Source organism: Rhamphochromis sp. 'chilingali' (assembly GCF_963969265.1).
Source record: "Rhamphochromis sp. 'chilingali' genome assembly, chromosome: 15".
In the NCBI taxonomy this organism is placed as follows: domain Eukaryota; kingdom Metazoa; phylum Chordata; class Actinopteri; order Cichliformes; family Cichlidae; genus Rhamphochromis; species Rhamphochromis sp. 'chilingali'.
In genome coordinates this window covers 32,450,892-32,468,669 of record NC_137942.1, presented here as the reverse complement: position 1 = coordinate 32,468,669, position 17,778 = coordinate 32,450,892, and the positions used below count along the sequence as shown (strand labels likewise).

Genomic DNA, 17,778 nt, shown 5'->3' with positions numbered 1-17,778 from the left:
TCCCACTGGCACAGATTATAAAGAACAACAAAATAAACTACCACAGCTATGCAGATGACACACAAATATATATCACAATGTCACCAGGAGACCGAGGCCCTGTACAGGCTCTTGGTAAATGCATTGAGGAAATTAATGACTGGTTGTGCCACAATTTTCTCCAGCTAAACAAAAACAAAACTGAGGTAATAGTCTTTGGCGCCAAAGAAAAACGATTACAGGTCACCAGAGAACTTCAATCTATACATCTAAAAACCACAAACCAGGCGAGAAATTTGGGTGTAGTGATGGATGCAGACCTAAACTTAGAAAAACACATTAAGACAATAACAAAATCAGCTTACTATCACTTCAAGAATATTTCAAGGATAAAAGATCTGATGTCTCAACAGGACCTGGAAAAACTAGTCCATGCATTCATTTTTAGTAGGCTTGATTACTGTAACAGCATCTTTACAGGTCTACCTAAAAAATCAGTCAGACAACTACAGCTCATTCAGAACTCTGCTGCTCGAGTCCTCACTAAGACCAAAAAAGTGGACCACATCAGTCCAGCTCTGAGGTCTTTACACTGGCTGCCTGTCCGTCAGAGGATAGACTTTAAAGTTCTGATGCTGGTCTATAAAGCTCTGAATGGTTTAGGACCGAAATACATCAGTGACCTCCTGACCCAGTATGAACCTTCCAGATCCCTCAGGTCATCTGGATCCGGTCTTTTATCAGTTCCCAGAGTCAGAACCAGACACGGAGAAGCTGCATTCAGCTTTTATGCTCCTTATATCTGGAACAAACTCCCAGAAAGCCTCAGATCAGCTGAAACACTCAATTTATTTAAATCCAGGTTGAAGACTCACCTATTCTCAGCTGCATTTGAATAAAGCACCAAATCCACACTTTTAAGCTTAAATTTCAAAACTTACACTAACTACTGATCTTATCTATTTCTGATTTTATCTGTTTTGATTTTATATACTGTTTTGTTTGTTTGTTAAGCTTAAATTTCAAAACTTACATTAACTACTGATTTTATCTACTGTTCTGATTTTATCTGTTTTGATTTTATATACTGTTTTGTTTGTTTGTTTGTTTGTTAAGTGGGTTTAGAGCTCTGGGTAGCTCCCCAGCTGGGTCTAGACTGGGTCTAGAGAGTATTTTAAATTCAGAGAATTTAAAATAGAAAGTAGCTCGTCCACAGAAGGACTGGTAGCTCCCCTTACGATAAGGGTTCAGATCGCGCGAACAGGTGTGGGATTAGAGCTCTGGGTAGCTCCCCAACTGGGTCTAGACTGGGTCTAGAGAGTATTTTAAATTCAGGGAATTTAAAATAGAAAGTAGCTCGTCCACAGAAGGACTGGTAGCTCCCCTTACGATAAGGGTTCAGATCGCGCGAACAGGTGTGAAATGTGTGTGTTTAGTTAGTTTGTTTGTTTGCTTGTTTTAATCAATTTTAAATCATGCTTTTTATTTGTTTTTGTTTCTAATGTCTCTGTAAAGCACTTTGAATCACCTTGTTGTTGAATTGTGCTATACAAATAAATTTGCCTTGCCTTGCCTAATATATCATATTACAGGCTTCATCTGAGCTTGTATTTACCTAATATTAAAACCTCCTAATGACCCGATTATTATTATGTCCTGAGACATAAAATCTTAGACTTTAATTAAGGTGTAGCTTCGTTTTACTATAACTGTAAATATGATGATGTAACATAAAATGTTTTAAATCTCTGGCAGTGTTTTGGTAAGTGCTGTAAATGAGACTGTAAGCTGCTGTAAACATAACTGTTATAGGTGAGCTGTTCCACAACAAGCATTACTGTCTGGCCTAAATCTCACTGAAACCACATTAATATGAGTTTCTGTTTGAATTAGCATGAAATTCTATCATCATGAGTAGATATAGAAATTCAGTTGTGATCATTAATAAAAATAGATCATTATAGCAATCCGGTTGGGAAAAATGCGGCCTCATTAAAATGCTGCTTTCTTATCAATTGTAGAAAGGTTTACCGTGTTTCTCAATTTACTTTCGATGCCATTACATTCAGAAGGAGAGTTTAATTTTGAAAAGGTATCTTTCATTCCTATTGATTGCCACTTGCATCAACATAATTTGCTCATTTAACTCAATCTCCATAACATGGCTCCACAAGAGGAATGGCCAGGGATGAATAATCTTATTGCAAGACTTGACAAGGTGTAAAATGATGAAAGACCCAGGAATAACCAAGCTGTGCAAAATCAGTCATAGTTCTACCAATCAGAAATGCAGTTCCCATCCCAGATTAACGCTACAGACTCTGAAAGGCAAGTTCCTTGGCAGCGGGATCATCTGGATATGGATGGCATCCCAGATGGATGTCCTCATTTGCTGTTTGGCACAAAATGTCAAGATTATAATTTGTTAAGAATGTTATAATTCAATTCAATTTTATTCATATAGCGCCAAATCACAACAAAAGTCGCCTCAAGGCGCTTCATAGATATAGAGAAAAACCCAACAATCATATGACCCTCTATGAGCAAGCACTTTGGCGACAGTGGGAAGGAAAAACTCCCTTTTAACAGGAAGAAACCTCTGGCAGAACCAGGCTCAGGGAGGGGCGGGGCCATCTGCTGTGATTGGTTGAGGTGAGAGAAGGAAGACAGGACAAAGACATGCTGTGGAAGAGAGACAGAGGTTAATAACAGATATGATTCAATGCAGAGAGGTCTATTAATACATAGTGAGTGAGAAAGGTGACTGGAAAGGAAAAACTCAATGCATCATGGGAATCCCCGGCAGCCTACGTCTATTGCAGCATAACTAAGGGAGGATTCAGGGTCACCTGGTCCAGTCCTAACTATATGCTTTAGAAAAAAAGGAAAGTTTTAAGCCTAATCTTAAAAGTAGAGATAGTGTCTGTCTCCCGAATCCAAACTGGAAGCTGGTTCCACAGAAGAGGGGCCTGAAAACTGAAGGCTCTGCCTCCCATTCTACTTTTAAATACTCTAGGAACAACAAGTAGGCCTGCAGAGCGAGAGCGAAGTACTCTAATAGGGTGATATGGTACTACAAGGTCATTAAGATAAGATGGGGCCTGATTATTTAAGACCTTGTATGTGAGGAGCAGGATTTTGAATTCTAGATTTAACAGGAAGCCAATGAAGGGAAGCCAAAACAGGAGAAATATGCTCTCTCTTTCTAGTCCCTGTCAGGACTCTTGCAGCAGCATTTTGGATTAACTGAAGGCTTTTCAGGGAGTTTTTTGGACATCCTGATAATAATGAATCACAGTAGTCCAGCCTGGAAGTAATAAATGCATGAACTAGTTTTTCAGCGTCACTGAGACAGGATATTTCTAATTTTAGAGATGTTGCGCAAATGGAAGAACGCAGTCTTACATATTTGTTTAATATGTGCGTTGAAGGACATGTCCTGGTCAAAAATGACTCCAAGGTTCCTCACAGCGTTACTGGAGGCCAAGGTAATGCCATCCAGAGTAAGAATCTGGTTGGATACCATATTTCTAAGCTTTTCAGGGCCGAGTACAATAACCTCAGTTTGATCTGAATTAAGAAGCAGAAAGGTAGCGGCCATCCAGGTCTTTATGTCTTTAAGACATTCCTGTAGTTTAACTAATTGGTGTGTGTTATCTGGCTTCATGGACAGATAGAGCTGGGTGTCATCTGCATAGCAGTGAAAATTTATGCTATGTCTTCTAATGATGCAGCCTAAGAGAAGCATGTATAATGTAAACAGAATTGGTCCTAGCACCGAACCCTGTGGAACTCCATAATTAACCTCAGTGTGTGAAGAGGACTCTCCATTTACATGTACAAACCAGAGTCTGTTAGATAGATATGATACAAACCACTGCAGCACAGTACCTGTAATACCTACAGCATGTTTTAATCGCTCTAATAGGATATTATGGTCGACAGTATTGAACGCTGCAGGACAAGCACAGAGATGAGTCCACTGTCAGAGGCCATAAGAAGATCATTTGTAACCTTCACTAAAGCTGTTTCTGTGCTGTGATGAGCTCTGAAACCTGACTGAAACTCTTCAAATAAACTATTCCTCTGCAGATGATCTGTTAGCTGTTTGACAACTACTCTTTCAAGGATTTCTGATATGAAAGGAAGGTTGGAGATTGGCCTATAATTAGCTAAGACTGCTGGGTCTAGAGATGCTTTTTAAGTAAAGGTTTAACTACAGCTAGCTTGAAGGCCTGTGGTACATAGCCGATTATTAGAGATAGGTTGATCATATTTAAGATCGAAGCATTTATTAATGGCAGGACTTCTTTGAGCAGTTTTGTAGGAATGGGGTCTAAAAGACACGTTGATGGTTTGGAGGAAGTAATTATTGAAGTTAACTCAGAAAGATCAATTGGAGAAAAAGAGTCTAAATGAATATCGATGGTACTGAAAGTAGCTGTAGATAATATTACATCTGTGGGATGATTATTGGTAATTTTTTCTCTAATGATAAAAATTTTATTTGTGAAGAAGTTCATGAAGTCATTACTAGTTAACGTTAAAGGGATGGTTGGCTCAAAAGAGCTCTGACTTTTTGTCAGCCTGGCTACAGAGCTGAAGAGAAACCTGGGGTTGTTCTTGTTTTCTTCAATCAGTGATGAATAGTAAGATGTTCTGGCTTTGTGGAGGGCTTTCTTATAAAGCAGCAAACTATTTCTCCAGGCTAAATGATGATCCTCTAAATTTGTGACACACCATTTCCTCTCCAGATTACGAGTCATCTGCTTTAGGGTACGTGTTTGAGAATTATACCACGGAGTCAGGTACTTCTGATTAGAGACCTTAGTTTTCACAGGAGCTACAGTATCCAGAGTTGTACGTAGTGAGGAGGTAAAATTATTAACAAGATAATCGACCTCTGTTGGAGCAGCGTTCAGATAGCTGCTCTGCTCTATGTTGGTACAGGGCATTGAAGATGATAACAGTGGGTGGATTGTATTCTTAAACTTAGTTACAGCGCTTTCAGAAAGACATCTACTTTGATAAAGTCTACTCTCCACTGCTGTGTAATCAATTATTGTAAATGTAAATCTTATCAGGAAATGATCAGACAGGAGATGGTTTTCAGGAAACACTGTTAAATGTTCAGTTTCTATGCCATATGTTAAAACAAGATCTAGAGTGTGATTAAAGTGGTGGGTGGGTTCTTTTACATTTTGAGAGAAGCCAATTGAGTCTAATAACAGATTAAATGCCATGTTGAGGCTGTCATTTTTAGCATCTACATGGATGTTAAAATCACCCACAATAATGATTTTATCTGAGCTGAGAACCAAATCAGATAAAAAGTCTGAGAAATCAGACAGAAACTCTGTGTAAGGCCCAGGTGGACAAGTAAGACTGGTTTCTGAGTTTTACACAAGGCTAAGCATCAGGCTTTCAAATGGATTAAAAGTCTGTCTGGGTCTTTGGTTGATTAATAGGCTGGTGCGAAAAATTGCTGCCACACCGCCCCCTCGGCCTGTGCTTCGAGGTTTCTGGTAGTTAGAATGACTCGGGGGTGTTGATTCATTTAAACTAACATAATCATCCTGCTGCAACCAGGTTTCTGTAAGGCAGAGTAAATCAATTTGTTGATCAATTATTAACTCATGTACTAACAGAGACTTGGAGGAGAGAGACCTAATATTTAATCATCCACATTTCACTGTTTTACTCTTTGGTACAGATGTGGATACTTTATTGTTCTTTCTTTGTAATTGTTTATGTTTAAGTTGTTTGTTGCTGGTTTTTAGCTTGTTTTTTGTCTGTTTGGGAGCTGACACAGTCTCTATGGAGATGGGTTTTTGGGGGGGTAGCAGGAGGAGAGAAGCTGCAGAGAGGCGTGTAAGACTGCAACTCTGCTTCCTGGTCCCAACTCTGGATAGTCATATTTTGGGGGGTTTAATAAATTTGTCCATATTTCTAGAAATGAGAGCTGCTCCATCCAAAGTGGGATGGATGCCGTCTCTCCTAACAAGGCCAGGTTTCCTCCACAAGGTTTGCCAATTATCTATGAAGCCCACATCGTTTCTGGGACACCACTCAGACAGCCAGCAATTTAAGGAGAACATGCGGCTAAACATGTCACTCCTGGTCTGATTGGGGAGGGGACCAGAGAAAACTACAGAGTCCAACATTGTTTTGGCAAAGTTGCACACCGATTCAATATTGATTTTAGTGACCTCCGATTGGCGTAACCGGGTGTCATTACTGCCGACGTGAATTATGATTTTACTGAATTTACGTTTACGCTTAGCCAGCAGTTTTAAATTTCCTTCAATGTCGCCTGCTCTGGCCCCTGGAAGACAATTCACTATGGTTGCCGGTGTCTCTAGCTTCACGTGTCTGAGAACAGAATCACCAATTACCAGAGTTTGACCCCCGGCGGGTGTGTCACCGAGTGGGGAAAAACAGTTAGACACATGAACGGGTTGGTGGTGTACCTGGGGCTTCTGTTTAGGACTATGTTCCTCCTCACCGTGACCCAGCCGCCCTCTTTCCCCAGCTGCTTGGGGTCTGCCGGGGAACAGCTAGCGGGGCCTACGCTATCTTCGGCTGCACCAGCTACAGGGGCCTGGCTAGCTACGGGTGAATGAAGGGTGCGAAGCCGAGTCTCCAATTCAGTAATCCTGGCCTCCAGAGCTGCAAATATGCTACATTTGTTACAGATATCATTACTGCTAAAGGAGGCCGAGGAGTAACTAAACATCTGACACAATGAGCAGGAAAGTGCAGGAGGGACAGATGAAGTAGCCATGGTGCTAACGAGTCGGCTACGAGCTAAGCTAAGCTAGCGAAACAGTACAGAGACAGTCAGTGAATACTTTGGGTATAAATTAGGTAGTGAGTACACAGAAAGTGTGCTTCGGATAAAGCACGTGACGATTATACTATGAGAAAAGAATATATTTAAAAGTTTTTAATTAAATTTCTAAGCAGATAAGCTACTCAGAAACACCACTGTGTTTGAGCAGGAACAGGAAGTGATACTCTACCACAGAGCGAGCAAACACCAAGTGACAGCGCCACCAAGGAGAAGAACTGGTGACTACAGAGAGCACAATCCTCTAAGAGATGAGATCAAAATATGTTTGTTGTCTGTTTGGCTTTGTTTATCACAGTGCCTCCCAAATGATGTATCATAAGGAAAGTTTGGGTGTGCCTTGTGATTTTGTTTGGACCATGCATTGGTACTTCAGTGTACAACTGCACAAAAAGTAATACATGGTAAATTGACTTGTTCTTATATTGCGCTTTTCCAAAATACTTGAGCACTCAAAGCACTTCTAACGATTGCATCGGGAGCAATTTGGGCTGCAGCAGACTGGAGCAGCCAAAGATCAAACCACCAACATTCCAATTAAAAGATAACCTGCTCTACCTCCTGACACATTTTTGCCAAACAAGCTAAAGGAGCAAGTCCAATAACTGTCTGAAGAAGTCATCAAATTGTAACATTGTGGCAAACAAGCTGAAGAAGGTCCTTTTAATGCCAAACATCTGCTCTGAGAGAAACCTGGCCTACTTTAAAAGACCACTGGGTCTGAATCATAGGCAGCAAGAGTATTTGTTGGACTGAGTGAAGGTGTGTAATAAGGCCAAACAGGCGAGTTATACAAAGTATAACTCATACAAAGTAACTTATACAAAGTAAAGTGGTCGCCCCATGATCGGAAGGTCGGCGGTTCGAATCCACTTAACGGCTACCCTGAGGTACCCCTGAGCAAGGTACTGTCCCTACACACTGCTCCCCGGGCGCCTGCTTAGTGGGCTGCCCACTGCTTCACTGAGTGAATGGGTCAAATGCAGAGAAAAACAAGTAATTTCCCCATGGGGATCAATAAAGTATCCATTATTATTATTATTATTATTATTATTATTATTATTATTATTATACGCAAATAGAGTTTGTTTCAAAGGGGGAAAATGCAGGCACCGAGACAGCTGGCTACATGTAACACACGCTTATAATGAGAAGAAGAACTTGCATGGCTTGCACTTAAAATGACTGGCTGAACAATCCCGGTGTAAATTTGACCAGGACTCCACACAGTAAAAAAATACAGGACATAGAGGTTATTTATAGTTGGCACATCGGATGTTAAGACTCCCAGTCTCTACCATCCTGAAATAAAAACATCCTTCCAGTGTAAACTGTCAAAATGATACAAGAACTACTACAGAACAACACAAGTTGAAAAGTAAGACTTCAGACCAACACAGCACCTATTTTACTGTATGTAAAAGACAGAGTAACACAACCCCTCCAGCAAAAACCCATCTCTGTGAAGGATAGCAGAACACCTTTTTCCTATCCTCGACACAGAGGAAGATTCAGGCATCCAAATAAAAATAAAATAAAATAAAATAGAATAAAATATTGAGCTGCATTTTTAATGTGGTAAATCTATAATTTTAGTACTTTAGGGTTCAAATTGCAACTAGTGCATTTACTGTAAGGTGATGCTGTGATATTGCACAGCAGTGTCTTTTGCGTTGCTCCCTGTAACTAGAAGAAAGGAGATCAACTGGGTGCTGCATCTGTTTTCTTTAAAGTGGGCCAAAGGTTGTAAAGCATAACTGTTTGATCAGTAACCTAAAAAAATCCCAGATGAAGACATTTTATGCAGAATGTGACAGAGGAAGTCTTTGAGGATCCCACCTTAATGATGTCTGCTGCTTGGGTGTAGGTGCTAAAAAAAAGTTGGGAGCAGAGGAACGAATAACAGACTGTTGGGAAATGTCTTCAAAGCAGAAGATGAGTGGGGGAAATTATGAAGGAAACAAACAGCTGATTAGGTTGAGAAGGAGACGGAGACCACTGGGAAGGAGATGCACATAATAGATGAGCTGTCATCTTCTGTAGCCCACTCACTTGTTCAGCTGCACTAGTAGGTGTGCGTTTCTTTCTTCCCTTCATTGACTGGAATCAATTCAGCTATTGATTCTGATACAATTAAATCAGTCCTTGAGAGCACCTACTCAGCGCAGGCTGGAAAGCAAGAATCAGCACTGGCAGCAACAGCTAGATTTTCAATTACATACGCAAAATCATGTGTGAAGGGTTAAATTGAGTTTGGTGCTACAAATCATCCGTCCAATTTCTTAACCATTCCAACTGCAGCATATCCCAGCAAACAGAGGCACAATACACCCCCATCCACACCTACGGCTAATTTAGAAGCAACTATTAAGCTAACAAAGATGAGAAAACCAAAGCACTGGAGGAAACCCACGCAGGCACAGACAGAACACGCCAGCTCCACACAGAGAGGCCCCAAGATCCGTGCTCTTTTAACCACTGCACTGCCGCGCTGCCTGATGATACGTGCAACCTAAGTGTTACAGTATCACCCTGACAAATAGCTTCCATAGCATGAACATTACATGTCCAGGTCAGGGCTGATTCAGGATCAGCTGTAAGAAAAGCAAAACACAGTCAGACGATTCTAACACACACTAGCTCAAATCACGAAGCACTATGAGAGTGCAAGGCAGCTCACTCTCTGAGCAGGATTGTATTTTGTAACAGTAATAGTCCTGTATGTTGTTTACATTCATATTCCTATATTGTTTATAATGCAGTGAAAATCAGACAAGAGTAGCATGACAGATATTTCGTTTGATTGCACAAAGGGTAAGTGATGGATAACAGCTCGTTTTATAAGGTTTTAAAGACATTTTTTTGAAAGTTTGACCTTATTTGACCTTGAAGATGAGGCCAGAGGTCCAAAGTCCCCATATATCATTCCCTATATGCCTATATGTTGTCAATTCAAATGATGGTGGGAAGAAACATAGTTTAAATGTCTCAACATTATCACTTTGACCTTCAGATCAATCTGCTGACCTTGAGGTCAAAGGTCTAAGCCTTTTGTCAGTTTTTGACCAGTAAATCAATAAATATGTTGACACTGAAGTCCAAGGTGGATGTAAGCCAAATTTTAATCAGCTGTTAGCATGACTCCACTCTGCGCACCTCCAAAGTTTTATCAGAATTAATTGAAAACTTTTCGAGCTATTGTCTTTATAGACAGAATGACGCGCACGCAAACACTATCAAAAACCTAACCTACTGTATTGTAAAACTGACAATAGTCACATATCATGTTTGGATTAAAATTTCCCTGATAACGGTTTTCCATCACTTTTATGTCTTGGTGAACTCTTGGCCCATGCTCATAATCGCCTACATTTAGTTTAAAAAAAGTCGAGATGAGAAAGTAAAAAGTGCGTCGTCAGCGACGTTCTGGCCCTCATTAGCTGATATGGTTTCAGGATTTTATCCACAAGCTCAGCATAATTCTCTGCTCTGTGATTGCCAAGAAAATTCTGGACATCTCGCACCAATGCATTCCCCGTGCTGAGTTACTGAACTCCTTGTCAAGAATCAGTTTACCAACAAACATTGGATGTGGTGTCACTTTTCATAAGACTGAACTTATTTCTTAAATTCTGAATCTCACTGACATTTCTGTCCAGTCATCCTAGTTGTCCAATCCTTGGAACATAAAAGCTAAAAATCAAAAATGGGACATGCTAGACCAAAACGGTTTATACAGTAAATCAAGCAGTATGGTGCATTTACAGTAACTTTGGCTTTAAGTCTTGAGCTTGTGCTCTCTAATCCAGAAGGCTTTATGAGGACCAGATGGCTGGTGAGACTGAATAGTGAGCCAAAGGTCATTAGTTCAATCGGCAAAGGGAACCCAAGTGTCTTACTAAACCATTTACTTCTCTCCAACCATAACCTGACTCGCTGCAAATTGGCACGAAAGCTATTACGAGGCAAAGGCAGAATATTCCCACATGAATTCTAATTTCAGTTTAGCATTTAACCTCAGATCAATAGTCACTTACTGCCTCACCATACTACCCAGGGACGACACATCTTGTTCTTAAAGGTGATGTAAGGTTTATTATAAGCACTTTGACTGTGGTTATTTATTATTAGTGTAATGCACAACTCTGGGTCCTGCTGCTGACTGGTATTGCCGGTAGTGAACCCAGAGGAAAGGCTCCAATGAACAGCTGTTCATTCATTCCTGTAACCTGTTACAGACTCTGTTAACAAGCTGTATTTTATGGAGAGTTTAAAAAAAAGTGGGCAAACTCAGTAAGTGAAAACATAATGTGGGGTTTTTGTGATTTTGGAGGTCTGGTGTGGATGCATAAACTAAACCTGTATGATATGGGCAAAGGTATTGAGCCACACTTTCTTTTAGTCTTTACACACCTGATCTGTATTGTCAGGCTAGCAGCTGTGTAAACACTGTGAGTTCAGCATCACAGCGGGAAACCCATAGTTGTATCTTTTTTTGTCATTCCCGCCTCTAGAGCAAAGCCAACACAGTGTCAGAAACAGGAGATGAATGCTGGGCTTTTACAAATATGCTAACTCGTGCCGACATCTGGTCCATTAAGGATTTTTCTCTACTGCCTTCTAACCTCAAAGCTGGATGCACTTGAATAAAAATTGCTTGCTGACAAGCCACACGAGCTTTCCACGTTCTGGGCTTAATGCGTACATTTTGCTGGATGACTGTGCACACTGTAAACTGCTTTCATAGACTTTCTGAATGTTTCGCAGACAAAATCTTTAATGGTTTCTGGCTGATTATAAACAGGAGATGTGGCATTCATGGACTCCTGAACAGCAATCCATCGGAAAACTCCAAAATGCTACAGGCAGCATTTTTCTACCCTCAACAGCAAAGAATCAGAGAAAAGCTGAACCAAGAAAACATATGAGCTGATGTGTTGCAGTGACAACAGTGACAACAGTGATAACAGTGTTGACAGTGCGATCTTCCTATATTATGGTCCCGGTGTATGGTTACCATAGTAAACATGTGAGATATTAGAGGGCATAAGCGTTCTTGTTTTTATTGACTAATCGTATCCATATCTCAAGTTTGCATGTACTTATATTGAAGTATTTATTTGTATCTTGGTCACCAGTGAAATAAATGTTAAGGCTCTTAGCAGACCTAGCAAGTTTCTTTGATAATTTCATGCTTGCTAGCTTGTGTGGTAATATGCTTTAGAACAGGATTCTCTTGCTGAGACTGTTGTTGATGCCAGGACCGTTTCAGTTTGGGGAACTGTTTGCTTTGTCCTGATATCCTCTGACAGATGACTTTATGCCCTGAAACAGTACAAACTGTGCTGGGCACTTCAGAATGAAGGGTATACGAGTGAGTGCCAGCTGGGGACATCAAAAATCATGCCTGTGGACACTTCTGACAAGCTGGGTGACCAGGGGGGAGGACATGCTATCTCACACACACACACACACACACACACACACACACACACACACACACACACACACACACACACACACACACACACACACACTGCACACAGACTTGGGGAAATGTGATACATTACTAAGTCTGGTAAAGGGAAACATGATAAGCTTTGTATTCATTTGTGGAACATGCTCTAATGCAAAGACACTGCTCAGTGCTACAACAAAGAGGTAGAAGATAATGAATGCACAGTAATGATTAGAATGTAATATAGACAGCAGAATGTTTTCAGTATTAGAGCACGGTCATTGATTTCCTTTTATCTTGTAAAACTAAAGTCAAAAAATTGTGAAAAGTTTAAAAATTTTCTGATGTGAATTTGAGGCCCAACGTATATATACACTGGAAGCATTAGATGTTTGTGAATAAAAACATGCACTGTAAAAAGATGATGATGCTTCTAAACAAGAAAAGAAAGAAAGAAAAGATTCTGGGTTCAAACGATTCTCAGGAGAAGACAGCAGCAGGGAGAATTTCAAGGTTTCCAGGAGTTGAAGCTTTATCGGCATCTAGCTGTGTGTATGTGTCAGGTACAATAGTATCTTAGATTATTGCATATTCAGTACTGGTGACCATTTTCAACTCAGAGTGCACTTGTTGCCAAATGCAGTGGTCTGATTGGTCAGATCTGTTTATTGAGCTGATAAAATAAATACTGCAAATTGGTCCTTTAAAGTTATGTGTTCAGTGTAAATGGCTGATAAAGAACAGGTGAGTTGGCAGAAAAAAATCGAATGCACAAAATATTAATACAAATTTTATGTGTCAGGTCTGTGAAGGTCTTAAGATTTAATTTTTTTTTTTTACACTGAAATGTAAGCTAATTCTTCATGGCTCGAGAAAGGAAGACATTTTTCCTGGTGACAGAGAGCTAGTTTCAGTCTTTTAGCATGATTTTAAGGATGTAACTCTTTTACTTTATGCACTTCTTTTAAAAATAAATTAACTGGAAACATCAAAAACTCAGACAGATGCAATCTTGTTTTGTCAGTTTACTTGGAGAACTGAGGTTAGCACAATTAGCTTGCTAGCTAATGTGAAATAAGAAGCTGCTTGTTCCCTTAACAGATTTTTTTTTAAAAAGCATTGCTTCATAAAAACAGCTAAGAACATGGAAATTAAACTAGCCTCTGTTGTCAGAGTAAACTCCAAAGAAGCTGTTTGACAGGGAAAGGTTTCTCTAAGTGTTAAAAAAATCTTAAGAAGCTTTGATTTCTGCTCCCTCTAAAAATGTTTTAGAAAAATTTCCATCTTGAATTTTTATGGTCTTCATGGCTTGTCAACTTCATTTGTATTAGTTTGCGTTGGTTTTGAGTCTTTGTGCAGTTTTATTGATCCTTTGTGCTCATTTTGTGTCTCCATAGTCGTATAGGCTTGAATAGTTTGTATGAGCCTCTTTGTGATGATCGTCCATGTCTTTTTGTTCTTTTATGCTCTTTTTGTCTCTGTGCATACAGGAAGCTTTGGCCACACAATTATTATTAAATGATGCGTGGGTCTAGCTCATGTTAAGTTGTTAAAATATAGTACTATGAATTGTTGTTATATACAGCAATATAATGACAAAAACACATTAATAACACGCAGGCAGATTCCTCATCTAAATCATGATAAAAATAAAACCTGTGGTCATTTCCATGCAGTGTTGACTGAGCTCCCTTGAATGCTGAACCTCATAAATCAGGCAGCAGTTGGAATGTAAAGACATGCTGATAGAGTAAAACGACTGCTGGAGTATCAGAAAACAGTCCCACTGAGGGAGGAGGTGCTTCCACTTTAAGTGTGATGTAGCAGTCATGTTTTCCACTGACACATGAAATCCGGGCACACGCAGCTTGAGGCTCGTTGGATAACAGCACCAAGCTAATGGTGTGTGCTTGTGCTACTCTCCAGCTTTAGCATGCAGAGAGGTGATCAAGAGGTTAAAGAGGTTATGTTAAAATACAGTAAATGTACCAGCACAAGGCACACCCTCAATCAGAAGCACACTGGGTTTCACTGTTTTTAGATGAGCACAGTGAGAAAGTTGTTGTGTGGAATGCTAAGGCTGTTAGCACCTTGCATCATGACTCGGCAGACCACCTGCACTTTTGTGCTGATGAGTCTGTCTTCAACTCAAATTAATACAAGCTCTGCACTGGAAATGAAGCTGCACTGCACCATTTACATGGTGACGTGGTAGGATGGGCTTTTTTCAGAAAGCCATTGTGTCGTAGACTTTGTAAGTGACTTGTTGGTTTGATCCATTTGCCTTCTGGCCAATGGTGACATGAGAAGGTTTAAACCTTTCTCATATTTGTGTAGTATGTAGCCAACAGCTGATGTGCTTAGCTCAGCACAAAGCCTGGATGCGGAGTTGGAAAAATGAGAATTGTGCTTTTAAGAAGAACTTTGTGCCAGGCTAAAGACCTATTTCATAACATCCATTTGACATTAAAAATAGGTGTTAACCATACTAATTAAAGTTCTGCACCTAAATAAAGCTGGACCTTCATTAATGCAGTTGGTAACACCACTGTTTACCTAAGATTTCATGTTAAAACAGCAGAACCTGAGACATTAAGAATCTCCAGGCAATAACTAATAAAGGGGACTTCTTATATTAATTTCAAGTTCCATATTTTATCATCTGTGTCTACAGAAGTTGCTTATTTATCTCACTGAGGAATCATGTGACTGCTAACTGTGTCATTAACTTGCCCGCCATTTTGGATAAGTGACAATCATGGTGACAATGTAGAGTGAGTGCACAAAGTCCCAGAGTCATGCAGGCCTACAGACTGATCCACAACCATCTGGCAACCACTGTCGGTGAGGCAAACACCTCTCTGCAACTGCTTTGGGTTGCTGGCAGACTGGTACAGTCACTGGAACATGCTGGGAATCTGTGATTGCCTATTAATGTTTGCAGACAAATACATGTCTTCCATCCAAAGTAAAGCTGCCCCAGCAACCTTCCATATGAATGGAAGACATCAGTTTGTCTGCAAACAATAATAGTCAAGCGGAAGCTATCATATATAAATCATAAGGAGGTTTTTGGTACAGACACTCCAGCGACAACTGGTGACCGTCAGGAACCACTCTCCAATCAGATACACATTTCCCCTTGTAACTAGTAGTTGTATCACATCCTATATGGTGGAAAGCTCTTGTGTAAAGTCCACATAATGTTGCATGAAAAACTTCTATACTGGGATGCGATGCTGCTCCTCAGTTCAGTGTTTCCTGTAGGGTAGGGTTTGTGCTCGGTCATGGACACGTAGCAGCGTAAGAGAGTGCGGACAAATAGTCATTACTGGCTTTTCAAGTCCACTTAAAGTTTGCCTGAAGTGAACATGTGTAAGTTAGCATCATAGTGTAGTATCTTGTAAAAAGGTCTTCGCAGTTACAAAAAAATGACAGACACGCATGTATCTAGTGATAAAATTCTGTCACTCTGAGACAAACTGACTTACATGATGCCAGATGTCAAATTTATCTTAAACTGGAGAGCTGGTGGGACAGACTCAATGCAAATAAGCTGTGGAACACTGAGAATACCCATATGGAAAAGAAATAGTAAAAACTTATATGATTTACTCATGAAAGTGGCCACTTTCTCATTACTTTCATACATTGTTTTAGTAAGTATCCAAAACATACAAGTTTCATTATATAATTTTTCAAGGGATCTTATATCTGTTTTCACTCTTGTATGCTTTTCATACAAGTTTCACACAAGACAGATACAAACTTTATAAGATTTATATATATCTTTTCCATATGGGTAAGGAGTGAAACTCAGTTAAATGAATTTCAATGTTTGGGTTATTTATGACACTGCTGATCTTAATTTCACAGAAATTAACTTGAATTATTTTTTGTAATTGAAACTGTGCGGCGCCTGCTCAGGGCAGGCAGAAAACTTTCCGATTCGCAGCATGTAGGAGAAAAAAATCCCCCAAAGTTGATTACATGCAGACAGCTTAATATTGCCATCGCAATTTATACTCGATGGTTACGATAAAGCCATTTTAACCATTGTACGTGGACAAACGAACACATCGAGTACATTCGATATATTGCCCTATAATTCACCATTATAACAGTGTAGTCTTGGCACTTTCTTTTTACACAGTGAAAACAAATGTGATAAAACGTTATCTGGTAAGCTTTAGAGAAGAGCTTAGTCTGACTTGACTAACCATGTCCACTGTTTGCCTGTTTTATGCTAAGCTAAGCTGAGCAGCTGCTGGACGTAGTATCATAGTGATAGCAGGTGTCAATATGTTTCTCCAAAGTCATACATGGAGTCATGGAGGTAAAAGAGGCCTGGAATAATGATATATATACATCCGCAAAAACGAGAACATCTGTCAACTGTCGATATTTATCTTTTGTGTTGGCTAAAAGTTCAGAAGCCCTGCAAACAGTATTGTTTGTTTACAAAGATTTCTCTGTTGGCTGAGGACAAAGGGCTAATAAATTACAACACAGACACAGAGGTGTTGGTGCTAGCTTTTCTCAGTATATGCCACCCTAGTGACCAGGTTGCTATTTACTGCGTTGCATAATAAAGGCAGCAGTTTGGGGGTATCAGGGTTTAACCCAATAATTCCTACTGCAGTACCAGTCCTGGTGTTATTGCCAGGTGTGACCTGTATAACTGGGGCTGTGTGAGAATGACACCGGGCCACTAGGGGAAGCTGAGGCCGGTTACCTGACATCATCCTCCCTCCTTTTCGACAGGTTGCACGCAACCTACATGTGCATATGTAGGTAGGTTACAGCCCACCAGTCAGCCGTGCTGCTCTGCTGCTTCACACCGCATCCAGCGCTCCCTAACGCCAAACACACACACACACACACACACACACACACACACACACACACACACACACACACACACACACACACTGGAGCACGTAAGGCTGTTTTCACCCTTGTCACCAAAGCACCACTCTGCGCGTCCCACACAACACCGTGCACCCTTCCACGCATCCACGAAGCTTCTCAGTGGTCGCTTTTCACGCAGTCGCGTCAAGGACAAGCAGAGCCCAGGATTAAGCACCGAAGCAGCTGTAACGGGGTGGGGGGGTGGGGGGGCTGGTGGCGAACACACCGTCCTGTAGCAAATTGCTGCACAAGCTACGCGTTATCACACGGTGTGAAATAAACACCAGAGTCCGCAGTCGCGGTGACATTCAGGTGCTCCGTGTACCGAGACCCCTGACAGTCCGCACATACGGCTCGTCCGACATTTTGCTCTGCGGGTGCGCTTCTTTCATTACCAGCCACGAGCCGGACTAAGAGCGATTTGTTACAGGAATAAACGCAGCGCACGGAGCTTACCCGGGTCGCCATCTTCACGGTTGCGGTAGATCAGGGGCTGCAGTTTGAGTCAGCGGCACACAGGACAGCAGGGACGGTCAGGGCGAAAGGATCGACAGCAGATGGGCTTATAAGCTGCGGCGCA

General features: G+C 40.7%; 1 protein-coding gene across 2 annotated transcripts in view; it reads right to left on the bottom strand.

Moving 5' to 3' along the window:
• The window catches only part of LOC308412144 (vesicle-fusing ATPase), a 73,959-nt gene extending 56,181 nt beyond the window's left edge, over nucleotides 1–17,778 (bottom strand). For both annotated transcript variants that reach the window (XM_080906282.1, XM_080906283.1), the window contains exon 1: nucleotides 17,655–17,778. In XM_080906282.1, the coding sequence (XP_080762408.1) occupies nucleotides 17,655–17,666 (12 nt within the window). In that variant the 5' untranslated portion in view covers nucleotides 17,667–17,778. The remainder of the gene's footprint in view (nucleotides 1–17,654) is intronic.